The sequence below is a fragment of the Microtus oregoni genome, unplaced genomic scaffold (assembly GCF_018167655.1).
Source record: "Microtus oregoni isolate MIOR12 unplaced genomic scaffold, Mior012 000014F_ref0000157, whole genome shotgun sequence".
In the NCBI taxonomy this organism is placed as follows: domain Eukaryota; kingdom Metazoa; phylum Chordata; class Mammalia; order Rodentia; family Cricetidae; genus Microtus; species Microtus oregoni.
The window spans coordinates 21,620,291-21,636,450 of NW_024543073.1; the positions used below are offsets into that span (position 1 = coordinate 21,620,291).

Below are 16,160 nucleotides of genomic sequence, written 5' to 3' on the forward strand. Positions count from 1 at the left end.
CAGCACCCCACTTCCACTACACTGCAGGGAAGTGTGGAGGGACAGCAGCACCCCACTTCCACTATGCAGAGCAGTGCAGAAACACCATAGCACCCTGCTTCCACTACACTGCAGAACAGTGTGGAGGGACCACAGCACCCCACTTCCTCTACACTGCAGAACAGTGTGGAGGGACCACAGCACCCCACTTCTGCTACACTGCAGGGCTGGACTAACACACTTAACAGCATGTCAGAGCCCAGAGTAGAGGACACAGAAATAAACCCATGCTACAGCTACTCGATTTTCAACAAACGTGCCAAAAACACACACAGGAGAAAAGTTCTCTTCAACAAATGTGGTGTGGAAACTGGACACCCACACATAAAGGAATAAAAGTGCATTTCTCTCATCTCACCCTGTACAAAAGTGGGCCAGAGACCTTAACGTAGGGCCTGAAACCAGAGGGGAAACGCTTTCAAGACAGAGGTGCCAGTCCAGACTTTGCTAACAACTCCACAGCAAGAATTGATTAATAGGATTATTTGCAATTAAAAAGCTTTTACACAGCAAAGGACAGCCTGCCTGCAGATGGGAAAGAATTTCTGCCTATTATTCACTGGACAGAAGATTGATCCCAGCTCATAGTATAAGGTACTCAAAAGATGAAAGATGTAATCAATAAATGAGTTCTCCAAAACGGGGCTGCAGAGATGGCTGACTAAGGCACTTGCTGCTTAAGCAGGAGGACCCAAGTTTGGGTGCCAGCACCCATTCAAGTCAGGTGTGGCTGCTTCGGTGCCCTTGTCACCCCAGCACTGTCGGGGGCAGAGACAGGAGGACCACTGGGGCTTGCTGGCTGCCAGCTTAGCTCCAGGTTCAGAGGTTCAGTGAGACACCCTGAGCTACAGAGTGACAGAACAGGTCCCCAGTGTCCTCCAGCCTTGCACACCTGTGCACGTGCGCTTCCCCACATGCAAAGGAGACAGGACAAAGGGTTCTACGCTCAGAGCCCGGGGAAGTGCAAGTCAAAAGTATACTTTGAGGTTCTATCTCAACTCAGAGGTGTTATCTCTAAGAAAGCAAGCAAATGCTGGGTAGGGCTGGGAGAGGGGAGATTCTCGCTGGGAATGGAGGGTGCAGACGTGAAATTGGTGCGCAGGTTTTGCCAAAGAACTGGGAACAATACATGTGACCCAGTCACCCCATCCTAACCATCACAGATAAGTGTGCACCCAAGTTTCCAGTGATGCTCTTCCCTGTAGCCAGGTTTGATGGCATCAAATGAATGCATACAAAAAAAAAAAAGATGTGTATACAAAGAAGAACGAAATGTGTCACTTGCAGGAAAATGGCTTGAACTGAAGATCAAAAGATAAATTGAAATAAACCAGATTCAGAAATACAAATATCCCTTTTTTCCCCACATGGGATCTATATTAAAAATGAACATACCCACAAATGACATGAACATATAAAGTAGGAACAGTTTGGGAAAAGGAGGCAGGACACAGTGGCACACACCTTTAATTTCAGCACTCGAGAGGGAAGGGTAGGTGGTTCCATGAGTTCCAAGCCAGCCAGGGCTACCTAATAGGGTGGGGATGAACAATGTAGTGTGGGGGGCATGGCCAAAGTATGATACACGAGGATGAAGTGTTCTAACAAAGCCTGCTATTTGAGGGAAGATGTCCACATCAAACAAATGGGAAAAAAAGACCAACAGCTGGATGCCAGGGTAAAGTCATCAGCAGAGTTCTCCAAATACAGACACAAGCACAGGGGTGTCATAAAAAGGTCACCTCTGCAGTAGCATTTCATTTGTATTTTAATAAATAAAGCTTGCCTGAAGATCAGAGAGTGAAACAGCCCACTGATCAAACTTACAGACCAGGCAGCGGTGGGTGACACACACCGGTAGTATACACTAGTTTGCCATAGAAACCGGGCGGTAGGAGTGCACACCTTTAATCCCAGCACTAGGGAGGAATTTAAGATGGGGGAGACCCCTCTCAGTCTCATTCTGAGATTCTTGGAGGCAGGATCGCCATTTCGGACTGAGGTAGAGGTTAAGACTCAGTGGCTGGCTGTTTTGCTTTTCTGACATTCAGGCTGAACCCCAGTTTCTGTCTCCACATTTTTATTAATCGTACAGCACACCTCTAACTGCTGGGCTTCAAAAGTTATAATAATGGGGGAGAAGAGCCATCCTGGCTCAGGGCTAGAGCTGAGGCCAAGGTCCAAATCAGGAGCAGAAAGAAAGAGAGCACGAGCAAGGAACTCAGGATCGCGAGGGGTGCACCTACACACTGAGACAATGGGGATGTTCTATCGGGAACTCACCAAAGCCAGCTGGCCTGAGTCTGAAAAAACATGGGACAAAACCAGACTCGCTGAACATAGCGGACAATGAGGACTACTGAGAACTCAAGAACAATGGCACTGGGTTTTGATCCTACTGCACGTACTGGCTTTGTGGGAACCTAGGCAGTTTGGATGCTCACCTTACTAGACCTGGATGGAGGTGGGTGGTCCTTGGACTTCCCACAGGTCAGGGAACCCTGACTGCTCCAAAGAGCAAAGGCTGACGAGGAAGGGGGACTTGACTGGGGGAGGGGGAGGGAAATGGGAGGCGGTGGCCAGGAGGAGACAGAAATCTTTAATAAATAAATAAATTAATTAATTAAAAAAAAAGATCTCAATAGTTTCCTCCCTCCAGGTCCCTTAGGCTGCACTGACGCCACACACCACTGCTGAGCCTTTTACGGCCTACGTGCTGGCGCACAGTTCCTCTTCCAGCAGGTCTGGTATCTGAGGCTCCAGGAGCGGGGCCCTACACAATGCCCGCTCTTCCGCACAGAGAAGCACATTTCATTCGGGGCCCTGGTCTAGGTTCAGCCTCACTGGAAAGCATACAATTATCTTCATGTGGCTGATGGGATCCTGTTTGGAAAACAGTTTAAAAAGGCATCTTTCTGGACTGGAGAGATGGCACAGAGGTTAAGAGCACTGGCTGCTCTTCCTGAGGTCCTGAGTTCAATTCCTAGCAACCACATGGTGGCTCACAGTCATCTATAATGAGATCTGACACCCTCTTCTGGCATGCAGGCATACATGTAGTTAGAATACTATACATAAATAAATAAATCTTATTTTTTAAAAAACAGGATATCTTTCTTTTAATAGCATCAAAGGCCCTTTTGCAGCCTGCCAAACCCAGCCAGGAAATATGTCTTTCTGTTCCTTAGCACACTACAGACCATTTGAGAACCTTGTGGCTGCTACTGACAATTTACAAATAAGGACGGCAGGGACACCATTATCACAGAAGGTGTCAGGCTCGAATCTGTCAAAGCCTCAGCTGGGATACAGGACAAGGAAAGAGTCTCCACGGGAAGATGATGGAGAGTGGGCTGTGGCGTATCCACAGGAAACACAACATGTGCTAAGGAAACTTCCATATGTCTGCCTAGAACTAACAGTAAATTTCAGTCACACCCCTTGGGTGGGAAGGAAACAGGTTTCAGCCTTTCCTGTACTTGACTGTGGAAAGACTGGGCACTGTTGCCTGTGAGGAGCACAGTTGTCTGTGAGGAGCGCTCTGTCGCCTATAAGGAGCACAGTTGCCTGTGAGGAGCACGGTTGCCTGTGAGGAGCGCTCTGTTGCCTGTGAGGAGCACTCTGTTGCCTGTGAGGAGCACTCTGTTGCCTGTGAGGAGCACTCTGTTGCCTGTGAAGAGCACGGTTGCACTGAGTCTGAAGATGCTCACTTAGGCTCTGTGAGGATGGAATGCAAGGCCCAGGGAACCCGAGTGTGGAGCACAGTGGAAGAAGGGGAGGCCTGGTGGCTATCTTACAGCCTCTCCTTTGCCTTCTGACACCTCCCTTCTAGCTAGTCATATGATGCCACACTGCCTCTCCATTGGCAGGTCAAAGAGTCCAGACCCCGCCTCTCTTTATGGATCCCCCCACTACTTACAGAGGTGCTGTTTCCCCTGCCTGACCACAGTCCTGCCCTGTGGAATGTCTGTCTGTGCACACTGACTCTCCATGCGACAGTCCCTGCTCCTCAGAGGGCTACTACCCTGAACACTAGACACTGACTACACTGACTAAGTCTCTGAGAAGGTAGAAAGGGATGCCACCGAGTGCACACTGTAGGCTTGTCCAGGGATGCCACCGAGTGCACACTGTGGGCTTGTCCAGGGATGCCACCGAGTGCACACTGTGGGCTTGTCCAGGGATGCCACCGAGTGCACACTGTGGGCTTGTCCAGGGATGCCACCGAGTGCACACTGTGGGCTTGTCCAGGGATGCCACCGAGTGCACACTGTGGGCTTGTCCAGGGATGCCACCGAGTGCACACTGTGGGCTTGTCCAGGGATGCCACCGAGTGCACACTGTGGGCTTGTCCAGGGATGCCACCGAGTGCACACTGTGGGCTTGTCCAGGGATGCCACCGAGTGCACACTGTGGGCTTGTCCAGGGATGCCACCGAGTGCACACTGTGGGCTTGTCCAGGGATGCCACCGAGTGCACACTGTGGGCTTGTCCAGGGATGCCACCGAGTGCACACTGTGGGCTTGTCCGTGCGCTGGCACATTGTTGAGGGCCGCGGTGTGGTATGTGAGCTTGTGTGTGTGTGTTTGTAGCAGGTATCATGATTTTCATAGTCTCTCAGCACTTCAGGGCTAGAGACACTCAAGAACTGGATCAGACCACGTAGGCTGCCATTTCCCCAAACAAGGCACTCAACATCTGCCTAGAAATGTCCCCCTCATCTTAGTCCAGATGTCACCACTTCTGTTGGGATTACTTCTCTATTCTCCACTGCCCTGTGGACCTTCCCGACATCCCCATGCCAACATTCATGTGGTCCTGTGGCTCCATACAGTCCTCTGTCACACTGTTGCTTTCATTCATTCAACTGCTGTATGCCGAGTTACCAACTGGAAGTCATCACTCTCAGCTCCAGAGAGCACGCAGTTCCTTGCTGTGGGCCTCTGAGCTGCCCGAGTACATAAAGGTTTCATTCCCTGTTGAAGCTTCCGAGTCTCCCACACATGTGACACATGCTCTTAATAGTTGTTGGCTGACTCAGTGTCCTAATGAGTCATCATAATTTGGTTTCCATCATAAATAAATCTGCTGGGTACGTCATGGTTAACACTGAGTAGCCGTGGTCAAGAGTTCATGATATTTCAGGCTCTGAAGCAGACATCAACTGTTTGGAACACGGCAGACCATCTAACACTATCAAATAGCCATTTCCTTTCCTATGCCTCTGAAAAAACATGGGGGTTCTGTGGGGGATCCACTCCGTGGGGTGTCTTCCGATCTAGTTTGTGGCTCAGAGATCTGGACTGAAGACCTAAAGTAAGCATCAGGCCTGGTCCATGTTGATTCAGCATCAGAAGACATCACTCTGGTCCCTCACTCTATGTGACCATCAAACACGGGTCAAGTCAGCCAAAGGAGTGACTGCCCCCCAGAAACCCGTTCCGTTCTGGGACACAGCTCAGAAGTTGTCCTAAGCCTGGGAGAGGTGTTTCCTTCAACAGCCAAATTCAACAAGTGCCATCAGTACTGATTTCATAGCAAACCAAGACAGGACTGCAATTCCCACCCAGAATTTGGGGCATGTGATGGTGTCCGCCACGCCAGAAGCTGCTCTGGATTTTCTATTCCAGGACCCTATGCTTCCTTCCAGGCCTTCCCCAGATCCCCATGCTGAAATCCATATGGTCCGAGGGCTCTGCATACTGTCCAAGCTCCTGCCTTCACGTCTGGGCAGCAACTCTGCACATCCAACTGCAGGTGTGGACATCTGTTAAGGAACCTGAAACTACTGACCAAACCTGAACTCTTTTTTCTTTTTATTGATTTTCTACATTTTTCTCTGCTCCCCTCCCTGTCTTTCCCCTCCCCTTCAACCCTCTCCTAAGGTCCCCATGCTCCCAATTTACTCAGGAGATCTTGTCTTTTTCTACTTCCCATGTAGATTAGATCCATGTATGTCTCTCTTAGGGTCCTCATTGTTGTCTAGGTTCTCTGGGGTTGTGATTTGTGGGCTGGTTTTCTTTGCTTTATGTTTAAAGACCACCTATGAGTGAGTACATGTGATAATTGTCTTTCTGGGTCTGGGTTACTTCACTCAAAATGATGTTTTCTAGCTCCATCCATTTTCCTGCAAAATTCAAGATGTCGTTATTTTTTTCTGCTGTGTAGTACTCCATTGTGTACCACATTTTCCTTATCCATTCTTTGCTGGAGGGGCATTTAGGTTCAAACCTGAACTCTTGTGCCTCAACTTAGCAACTTCTCCTGCACACACTTGAGTTCAATTCTCACGCCTGCTCCACGCAGAAACCTTGGCCGTCACTTTTGACTCATCCCTTTGTCACTCAGACATTGGTTTCAAGGAATACCTGCTGACCTTCCTTATCGCCTGGAGCGCTTTATGAATTACTTTCGGGTCATTTTTTTTTTCTTCTTCAAGGCGTTAGCTAGCCTTATCTCCTCAGTGACTCCCACCTGATGACCCATCCGACCTATGAAGTTTCTTCTAACTACTCCCGGGAACTCTGGGCTTCTTAACCAAGCCTACTTTGGTTTCACCCATTAGAGGCATCACCTTCAGAATCCTGCATAACTATGTTGGTCATTTCCTGTCTCCAACAGCTTGAGTACCAATCCCATGTGGGTGAGAACTGCCTGCAACTTATTTCGCGTTCATGTTGCCTGACAGAGTATCTGATGTGTAATCTACGCTTGGTGAGCGTTTGTTCCCTGAACACATGAATGAAAACTAGAACGATAAGATTTCACGGCACTGGGGCTGGAAAGATGGCTCAGTGGTTAAGAGCACTGCCTGCTCTTCCAGAGGTCCTGAGTTCAATTCCCAGCAACCACATGGTGGCTCACAACCATCTGTAAAGAGGTCTGGTGCCCTCTTCTGGCATGCAGATGGAATACCAAGAATACTGTATATGTATGCATAATAAATAAATAAATCTTTAAAAAATAAAAAGATTTCATGGCACTGTTTCACGAAGCCGTTGTACAGAGTTCTTGCCAAGTTCTTGAAATAGTTAGAGGAAGACTTTTCCAGTCGATAACATGAACCCAAAGGGGTAGGCAGTGTGGGTCAAAAGGAAGCCCGTGTCAAGGCCAAACCACTGGCTGGCCTCTGTCTTGTGTACGGAAATCCTTTGTTGAGAGGCACACGGAAGAAGGCAGTTGGTTAAATGTAACTGATTTTCGGTTATCTAGAGACTAGTCTCACGTTAACCACAAAACTCAGAAGCCTTCTAGCTGTGCCTGGCAGCTGCAGGAGGACCAGGGCACTCAGAGGGGGGCAGGATGAAGAGAAGGCTGTGCGGGAAATGACAAGGCAGAAAGATGATGGGATAAGAAAGGGCAGAGGAGGGGGTCCCCAGGAATAGCACAAACTTGGAGTCTGAAAGACTCCCCAGAGGGGCCAGGCAAGGGCAAAAGATCACCTCTGCTCAGCAGCCTGAGGACAGTATGATGCACAGGTGTGTATGTGTGCGCGCGTGTGTGTGTGCGCACGTGTGCGTGCGTGCGTGCGTGCGTGTGTGTGTGTGTGTGTGTGTGTACGTACGACTGCAGAGGAAGATCATGTTTAGTGACTTAGGGACTGTCTATTTCACGCACGTTGGTGTTAACCCCCGTGCTGGTTATCATCTACCTGTATGCTTCCCCTTTTTAATTTTCTTTTTCTCGCGTTATCTTACATGCCAACAGCCACGAGTCATCCAGCAGCCCCGCAAGAGCTATCTTTGGGGCAACATCTGTTGCTAGGTGGGGACATTTTCCTGTGCCAGTTCCAGGGTGGACATTACAGAGACTGACAAAGGCTCACCACAACTGATCACAGCTGGCTCCCAGGCCACTGAATTGGCCATGGAGATTCGCCCTCCCACGGACACAGGAGTGGCCTGTGGGCATCTCAGGGGCAGGGCCTTTGGAACATTCTTCAGTAAAGATCCACCGGACAAGGCCTTGAGCAGGCTTCCTCCATTCTGCTTTGGGAAGAAAAGGCAGGCATGCAGGTTTTTAAAAGAAATTCAGAGGCAAAAGCTTTGAATAAAGTTATGAGCAAATGGTCAGCCAACTAGCGAGAGGCCAATGTACTTATTTTGCTCAAATGAGGACACTGGAAATGGCATAAAAAGGGCGAAGAACATAATCTGAAAATAAAAGGGTATTCTTGAGAATGACCATGTCTGGGTCTAGGAACTCACTACACTGGCCTCAGCTTTCTGGTTTGCTCTGGACTGGCGGGTTCTTAGCTGAGTACGCTGGTACTTGTTCCCCGGGAGCAGTCTAGAGTTCTTCAGAGGACTCCTGTGGAGGAGAGCTAGGAACTGTGTAAGAGGGGACAACCGAGGAGCCCAGGCATTTATAAGATAAGAGAGAAGGATTTTCTATCTTCTAGCCGCAAACTTCCTATAGCTGTATTGCTTTTGAAAACTTTTATGAGTTTATAGATAAGGCAGGCCAGGGTCTGGTTTGGATGTTCAGCAGCAGCCACACAGACTGAAGCAGGGCCTGAGTCCGAGGTGACCAATACAGTTGGGCCGTCAGCGGACGGCTGGCAGGCCTTTGTGGGACAGTACCGTCTGCCTGTCAGCTTGGTATATGATCAATAGTAGTGACAGGGGAGGAGAGGAAAGGAGGAACTGGGCGATTCTTCAGACGTTAATAATTAAAGACAGCAATAAAAGGGCTTGTGAGTAATGTTCCCTCCATCTCCCAGAGGTACCAGCAGGCTGGCTCTGTCTACTGCACCACTCCCATGGTAGAGTAACTGGCAAGGAAAATACTCTTCAGTGTCAGGGGTGGGACGGGAGGACGCAGCAACCTAAACGGAATTGTGTGGGTGACAATCAGAGCACAGTGAGGCCCCTGGAGGAAGCTGCTGTTGCAATTACTGAAAACTGATGGCTACTAATTAAGAGTTTATATCCGATGCCCCTGGAGCATGGGGAGATGTGAAGAAAGGTGGGGTCTCTCCCCTGTCCACCCGCCCCCCCCCCCGCCCCGAGCTTTTCCAGCATGGACTTAGCAGCCGCAGCTTCCACTCGGAGCTGGAGAGATGCAACTCACACACTGGGTTCACATATTATGCCTTCCCAGCAACAGGCAGAGAACCTGCTTGTCGGCTGTGCGCAGGTAACCAGGAGAACTCTACAGAGTATTTAATCAACAAATCACTCATCAGTCATGAAAGACAGCACCTGCTGGACAATTCCAGCTAAGCCTGCGTGGGGCTGGAGAAGCGGGTCAGTGGTTAGAGCCCTTGATGCTGCGCTAGGGGCTCCATCTTGATGCCACTGCTATAGTTCACACTGTGGAGGAAAAGGAAACCAGTCCCAGTGGCAGCCAGCGTGTATCTCACACCCACTCATCCCTCCCAGACCCTGGTTCTGGAGGGGCAATGGTGGATGGAATTCGGGGTGTCTGACCTTCTATCCACAGCGCCACTCACACTGGGGTTCATGAAGGAAGGCCGCCTGGCTTGCAATGGGGGAGTTTTACCCCTCATGCTCTACACCCGACTGGTCATGTTGGTGACCACAAAGCCTGGATGGCAGCTGGTGCTGCACGCACCCATTTGCCGCTCGTACAGATGCATGACCAAGGCAGCGCCGCAGTTACCAGTCCCACGCCCTCACATTTTTACTGATTTTCATGTTCCCAGTCCTCCCTCCCTCTCTGCCATCCTGTTCACCTTTAAGGAAGGAGAACCACGCATAGCAGGCCCTTCCTGGCCAAGACTACATGACTACACCCTCCACTGCAGACTGCAGAGGCGGAGGCCAGTCCACAGGAGTCTCTCTGGTCAGAACAGTGGGAACGCTCACGGCTCACCGGGATGTCCTGAGAGGCCAAGATCATGCGGACTGACAAAGGGCTGGAGGGAGCGAAGAATCCGAGAGCCAAAAGATTGAGAGAGAGGCCTGTGAAGAAGGACTGGGAGACAGTAGACAGACAGGCCCAGCAACCCTCATGGTAAATCTCAGTGGACCGGTCCCTGCCAGCACAGCTGCGCCAAGTCCTGAGCTCATTTGAATGGCTTCTGTCCCAAGCCTGAGTCACTGGGGATTCCATGGACTTCAACGTTCACCCTCCATGCATTTCCAAAAACAAACCGTTTGATGCTGTCATGGAAAACCTGGATCCTTGCATTCTACAGTTTCACTATGGATTACATCCAGGTCACAACCTAAGGAAGACAGCTGGCAAAAGCCAGGCCTGCTGGCTGGGTACCCAGCTTTTGTAATGAGTCCCAGAGGAATCTGAACCCATGTGTGCTGCTGGCTCTGCCAAGTCCCGGCCACGCTCTCCTCTAGTGCAGGCTAGTCTGAAGTCTCTGCTGCCGTGGGGGGGGGGGGGGGGGGTCTGAGCAGCCACCTGCAGTCCGCCACGAATGTGGACGCTGCCTCTAGGAAGAGCACAGAGAGAAGTGTACGTGCAGGTGAGAAGAAGATCTATGCTCCTCCATTTCTGAGAACTGGGGTCTAAGGAAGCTCTAACGGTCCAGGTCTCAGCTCGGCTCTGCGCTGGTGCCCCACAACCTAATCCTAGGCAGCAATTAAGGGACCAGAGAGCATTGCCATGCAGAAAATACAGGATTTGAGGACAATAAAGCCAATTCCAATGGCTTATAAAAGATTCCCTGTTCCTTAGAACGCAGCAATTCTTAGAAACACAAAAAACATTCTAAAACTTGACAAGAAAACAGCGACTCTTCCATAGTCGCCAGACAGCTACCATGATTTCCTAAATGCTAACATCACGCTAACTTACTGTCTTGCTAACTTGCTGTCTAATTTAATCCTCACACAACCTTGAGCTATGCGCTATGGTTGCACCTGTTTACAAGTGAGCAAACCATAGAGAAGTGGGCTAAACCTGTGGTGATTCACAGCCCTGAGGGGACGGCCTGAGGTGACTGCTGAGCACCAGCTCAGCTGTGTGAAGGCAGGACTAACCAGCTTCCTGGGTGCTCAGCTGTGTGAAGGCAGGACTAACCAGCTTCCTGGGTGCTCAGCTGTGTGAAGGCAGGACTAACCAGCTTCCTGGGTGCTCAGCTGTGTGAAGGCAGGACTAACCAGCTTCCTGGGTGCTCAGCTGTGTGAAGGCAGGACTAACCAGCTTCCTGGGTGCTCAGCTGTGTGAAGGCAGGACTAACCAGCTTCCTGGGTGCTCAGCTGTGTGAAGGCAGGACTAACCAGCTTCCTGGCTGCCGTTAGGTCTGGCCTTGAAGCAAACCCTGCATTTTCAGTTAACTGCAGTTGTTGCCTGGTTGCTCTTTGGGCTGATGAGGGACGGGGACTTGATTGGGGGAGGGGAAGGGGGAGGGAGAGGGAGAGGGAAATGGGAGGCGGTGGCGGGGAAGAGACAAAAATCTTTAATTAATAAATAAATTAAAAAAAAATAACCAAAAAGTAACCGGCAGCAGCTTCTACGAAGGTAGTTCTTCCGCACATAGCTCTAAAGCCAAAACATCAGTATTTTAAAGATATGGTTTGTTCTGAGAGAGGGTCTTGATATGTAGCCCAGGCTGGACTTGAGCTTATGGTCCATCCCTCTCCCTCTCTCTCCCAAGGGCTCAGATTACAGACATAAACCACCACATCCAGTTCATGGTTTATGTCTCTATATAAGCCTGTGGACTATTTATTTTTTTAAAATTAGGTATATCTAGGGCATATGTTTATGTTGTCTCATAGTTTTTTTTTTTTTTTTTTTTTTGGTTTTTCGAGACAGGGTTTCTTTGTGGTTTTGGAGCCTGTCCTGGAACTAGCTCTTGTAGACCAGGCTGGTCTCGAACTCACAGAGATCCACCTGCCTCTGCCTCCCAAGTGCTGGGATTAAAGGCGTGCGCCACCACCGCCCGGCTGTCTCATAGTTTTATGTCTGGTCAGTAACTTTTTAAAGTGTCACTTTGCCACAGGGTAATCCTTTCCACCAGCTTCCTTGCTCCCCTTTTGCTTCACTGTAAGCGACCACAAGGGGGCGCAGCAGAGGACCGCCTCGGGGCAGCCGTTCTCTGGGGTCCTAAGCTGCTGTGAATGAGAGCCAGTATCTTTCACAGGGATGTGGCCCTCCGTCCTAGGAGGAGGCGCCCACTGAGCCCTTCCAGCAGATGTGGGAACTGAGAAGACTAACTCACCCATGTCTACCATTGTCTCACTGTTGTGCACCCTTAGCCTGGTTATGGACAAAGAAGCCCGCGGTTTCTGTATTCCAGACCATCACTTCAAGCCTGTGGCCCCAGAGAGTAGAGGGCTAGGCAGGAAAGCCCTCTGCCTCTTGCCGGTTGAAAACCGTGAGTAACCTCAACATTTCTGAAATGTGTCCGAGTCACTGGGGTGGACAGAAAATTCAGATTTCTTTAGAAAGCTCAGCAGGCTGGCCCATGAGGTGCACTTCCTCCCTAACTCTTCTCCAAGGGTTTATGCAGGGAGAGAGGTCATAAAAATTCACTTGTGTGAATACACACTTAACTCTACAAAAAATGTTTTCTTGCAAGTTGTGAGAAACAGCACCCGAGGGCATAAGAAGATTTGTTAGGTTAACTCATCCTCAGGGGTGGAGCTTACTGGAATGACTGGGTTTTTACCAGATAACCCATGCCTGTAATATCAACATCTAGAAGCTTAGACAGGAGGATTCCCATATGTTCAAGAAAGTGAAACAGAAACAGAAACAAAAACAAAACAAGCTGCACGGGAATAGACTTAAAGACCAGAAGATAAAAGATGCCTCTGCTTTGTGCCCCAAAACTACAAGACGTGTTGCAGCCCAAATATCTCACCCCGTGCTGTAAATGGCCACGTTTTTATTTTATTTTTTGCCAGAACATAGAAATTTCTGTGAGTTTCTCATGGGAAGAGCACTCCAAGGAAGACACACCATGAGTCTCTCAGGCCAGCTTACTAACAAGCCCACAAGCAAGGGATGAAAGCATGGAAGGTCTATCGGACCAGGTCAGAATGTCGATCCCTCCTTTCTGGCTAACCAGGGTTCTTCAAGAGGATGAATCAATCCTGGGTGCAGGTGTAGTTTAGTTTAACTTTTTAAAACCTTCTGGTAATAATACTTCACACATGTTTTAAGATAGATACCTGAGGCGTTATATCTGAGAAGAAAGGGACCCAAACTCTCTGCCTAAAACGTTTCTGCAAGGTTGAAACACCAAGCACAGACTTCAGATTTCAGATAGGAATCTAAATGGACAAAGGGCTTCGCAGAACTAGAGAGCCCGTGGATTAAAACAAACACTAAGGGGATGTCCCGTTCTAGTCTCCTCACTAGGCAGAGAGGTAGTCCTCTGCCCAAAAGTGGATCTCCTAGTCAGTAGCAAAGCTAGGAGCAGAAGCTTATCCCGGCAGATTCTGTGCCTACTGCTACCTGGTCATTCATGCACAGTCGATCCTATCAGATGAAGACTGTCTGTGGAGGCCGTCCAGGCTGAGCCCATTATCCCGTCCTTAATCACAACAGAGGAACAGAAAATGTTATCTTATCAGTTGTTTGGAAAGAGCCCCGTCATTTGATCTGTTTATTTGGAAGCAGCCCTGCTGAACTCAAGAGTTTGCTCTGAGGCTGAGTGGAGTAGTTCACGTAGGGTCCGCCACATCCCTGGCTGCCCTGCTTCTGCAGAGTGGAGAGGGAACCACCTGTTCTCTTCAACAGGGCTATGGTAGACTCCTGCCCCTCCCACCACGGCTGAAAGAACAGTACCTTGTTTAAAATGGGAATGTGCCCTTCCTCTGGGGGATGCTTTCTAATTCCACACAGAGGCAATTCCCTCAGCCCCGGCTAACGACCAACGGCAGTCTTGGGTCAGGTTCCACCTTCCAACCCTTTGGAGAAGCCAGGGTCCACAGGCCTTTTCTTGCTGTCTCCCCTTAGGATCACTGTCAAGAACTCAAGACTTTCCACCCATTTCCACCAAGCTCATTTGTGAGAAATGCCCAGGAAAAAAAAAGGAAGTTAGCTTGCATCTTCTGCTCTGACTGCACAGAACATTCTGTCGGACTCCAGGAGACAATTTAAGTGGAAGCATCATTAAGTTCAGAGCCGCTGATGCCAGTCCACTCCTGGCTGGAGTCCTACGGGCTGGAGTCCTCCCCGGGCCAAGGCTGAACTCACCAGGGCGGGAGGGCAAGTTCTCTGACTCTAACTAAACGGGGAACCGAGGCAATATCTTTCCTGTTCGCAGAGACTTCTTGCTATAGCTGAGACTAACTAGCTCTGAGCAAACCCTTCAGACATGCCCCACCCCACCCCCACCTCGCACAGATTTAATTTAATGAGAAAAGCAGAGTAGGTACAGTTACTCAAACAAAACCCAATAACTCAGACCCAGAGGAAACAAGCAAGGAGGAGTGGCATGCAATGCCAGATTGCAAGCCTGGTACTGCTGAGAGAGTGACTCCGGGAGGGGAAAGGGACCCTGGCCACCAGCCCTCTTCAGCAGCGGCAGGCAACCCGTGCCAGGAGTCCTGAGCTCAGGCTCCTCCTCTCATCCAGCACTCACCTGCAATTCCCTGCAGGAGCCCGCAGACGTTGAAAATGCTTTTCTTCATGATGCTTTGCACGCACATCGAGAAGACGGACACCAAGGCCACCACGGAGAGAATGAAGATCCCCATGGCCAGGAAAATAGCAGTGGCTTGCCAGAAACCGCTGGCGATCTCCCCGAAGCTCTTGGCGTAAGTCCCGCACAGTGTGTCCCGAGGGACTTGCTGCATGCCCGGCGTGCGGATGCAAAGGATGCCCAGGTAGTAGGGCTCCGAGTCAGTGCCTGCCGGCTCGGCGCCGGCGCCGCGGGTCTTGGCTTTCCCGATCAGCCAGTCTGCGCTCATGAAGGCGACGAGCTCAGCAAAAGCCACTACGATACTCAGGAGGGTCCAGAGCATTGAGCGGCAGGTGACAATGACATGACACATATTGACGTTCACGGTGGGAGGGTGAGACAGGAGTCCACGAGATCAATCCAGAAAGACAGCGGTGAGATGCGAAGGGGCCCGGAAAGGAAGTAGCGGCAAGGGTCGTTTAGTTCCGCGGTCCGAGGCGGCAGAAGCACTGAGGTCCGGGTCCGGGGCTGGCGGCATTCATACGGAGTGGGAAGTCCTGGCGGCCAGAGGCCTCACCTATGTCCAAAGAGGAGGAGGGTGAGCTGCTGGCCAGGCCCCGCCCCTGCCCCGCGCCGCCCCACCCGGGACGCCCGCCACCTTCCCGCCCACCTTCCCGCGCTCAGCTCCCAGCCCCCGGCACTTTCTGGATGCCATTGTTTCTCGTTCTGTGGAAACACTGAGTGTGGTGGGGGACTTCATCTGGCTCTCACCAACCTGCTGCTGGGGCACTCACAACCAGGGTCACTGCCCCTGCAGCCAAACATCACAGATAGTTGCAGGCATGGCCGGCAGGAAACTTTGCCAATACCCTGGCAGCCCCTTGTAGAGTTCGTAAGGCAGTGGCCACTGCTGTGCTATCTCATAAACCGAGCTCTCTAAAACACTAACAGGGTTTGCTATTTAACGGCAGAGAGTAAAGACCTTCAACAACCTGGAAATCAGACACCAGCAAAGTATTTAGTTACTAGCTGAAGGAAACGATCCCAGGAGAAAGAATAAACAAGACAGTGCTGGCCAAACTTATTTCCCATCCATTCTTCACATTATTCTAGAGAAGTTATTTGATGCTGGTTAAAACTTTTCCAAAAGCCTTAAAGAGGTCACGACTTGAGAGAAATCACCCAAAATGGTGCACTGATGACCGTTAATGGGGCATCATGACAGCTGGGTCCACTTGTTGACAATATAAAGTGGTCCTTGAAGAATGCATCTCTTGAATTGTCCCAATTCATCCCCTGTCCCATTCACCCCAGGTCTTGGGCTCAGCATGCTCATTGTTTCTGACCTCACAGAGAGCTCATTCTTGCTCCTGAGGACACGTGACCCCATTACCAGAGGACTTCTGCCCCAGTGGCTCAACCTTCCTTCAGAGTTTGAACCCTCAACCAGGGCTGGCACTGCCGGTCTGCAGCCCTGGTTCTCTGTCCCCTCGCCAAGGTCAGCCAAGATCATACAGCTCATAGCCGACATCTGGGCAAATGGCCCTGCTCTGAATGACTCCAT

General features: G+C 50.3%; 1 protein-coding gene across 3 annotated transcripts in view; it reads right to left on the reverse strand.

Moving 5' to 3' along the window:
- Positions 1 to 16,160, reverse strand: part of Lhfpl2 (LHFPL tetraspan subfamily member 2) — a 147,048-nt gene that overhangs the window by 6,521 nt on the left and 124,367 nt on the right. For 2 of the 3 annotated variants that reach the window (XM_041663663.1, XM_041663664.1), the window contains exon 3: positions 14,558 to 15,173. In XM_041663663.1, coding sequence (XP_041519597.1) covers positions 14,558 to 14,969 — 412 coding nt within the window. In that variant the 5' untranslated portion in view covers positions 14,970 to 15,173. Of the gene's footprint in view, positions 1 to 14,557; positions 15,174 to 15,371; positions 15,452 to 16,160 lie in introns of those variants that run through there. The other variant, XM_041663665.1, reaches the window with a different exon arrangement.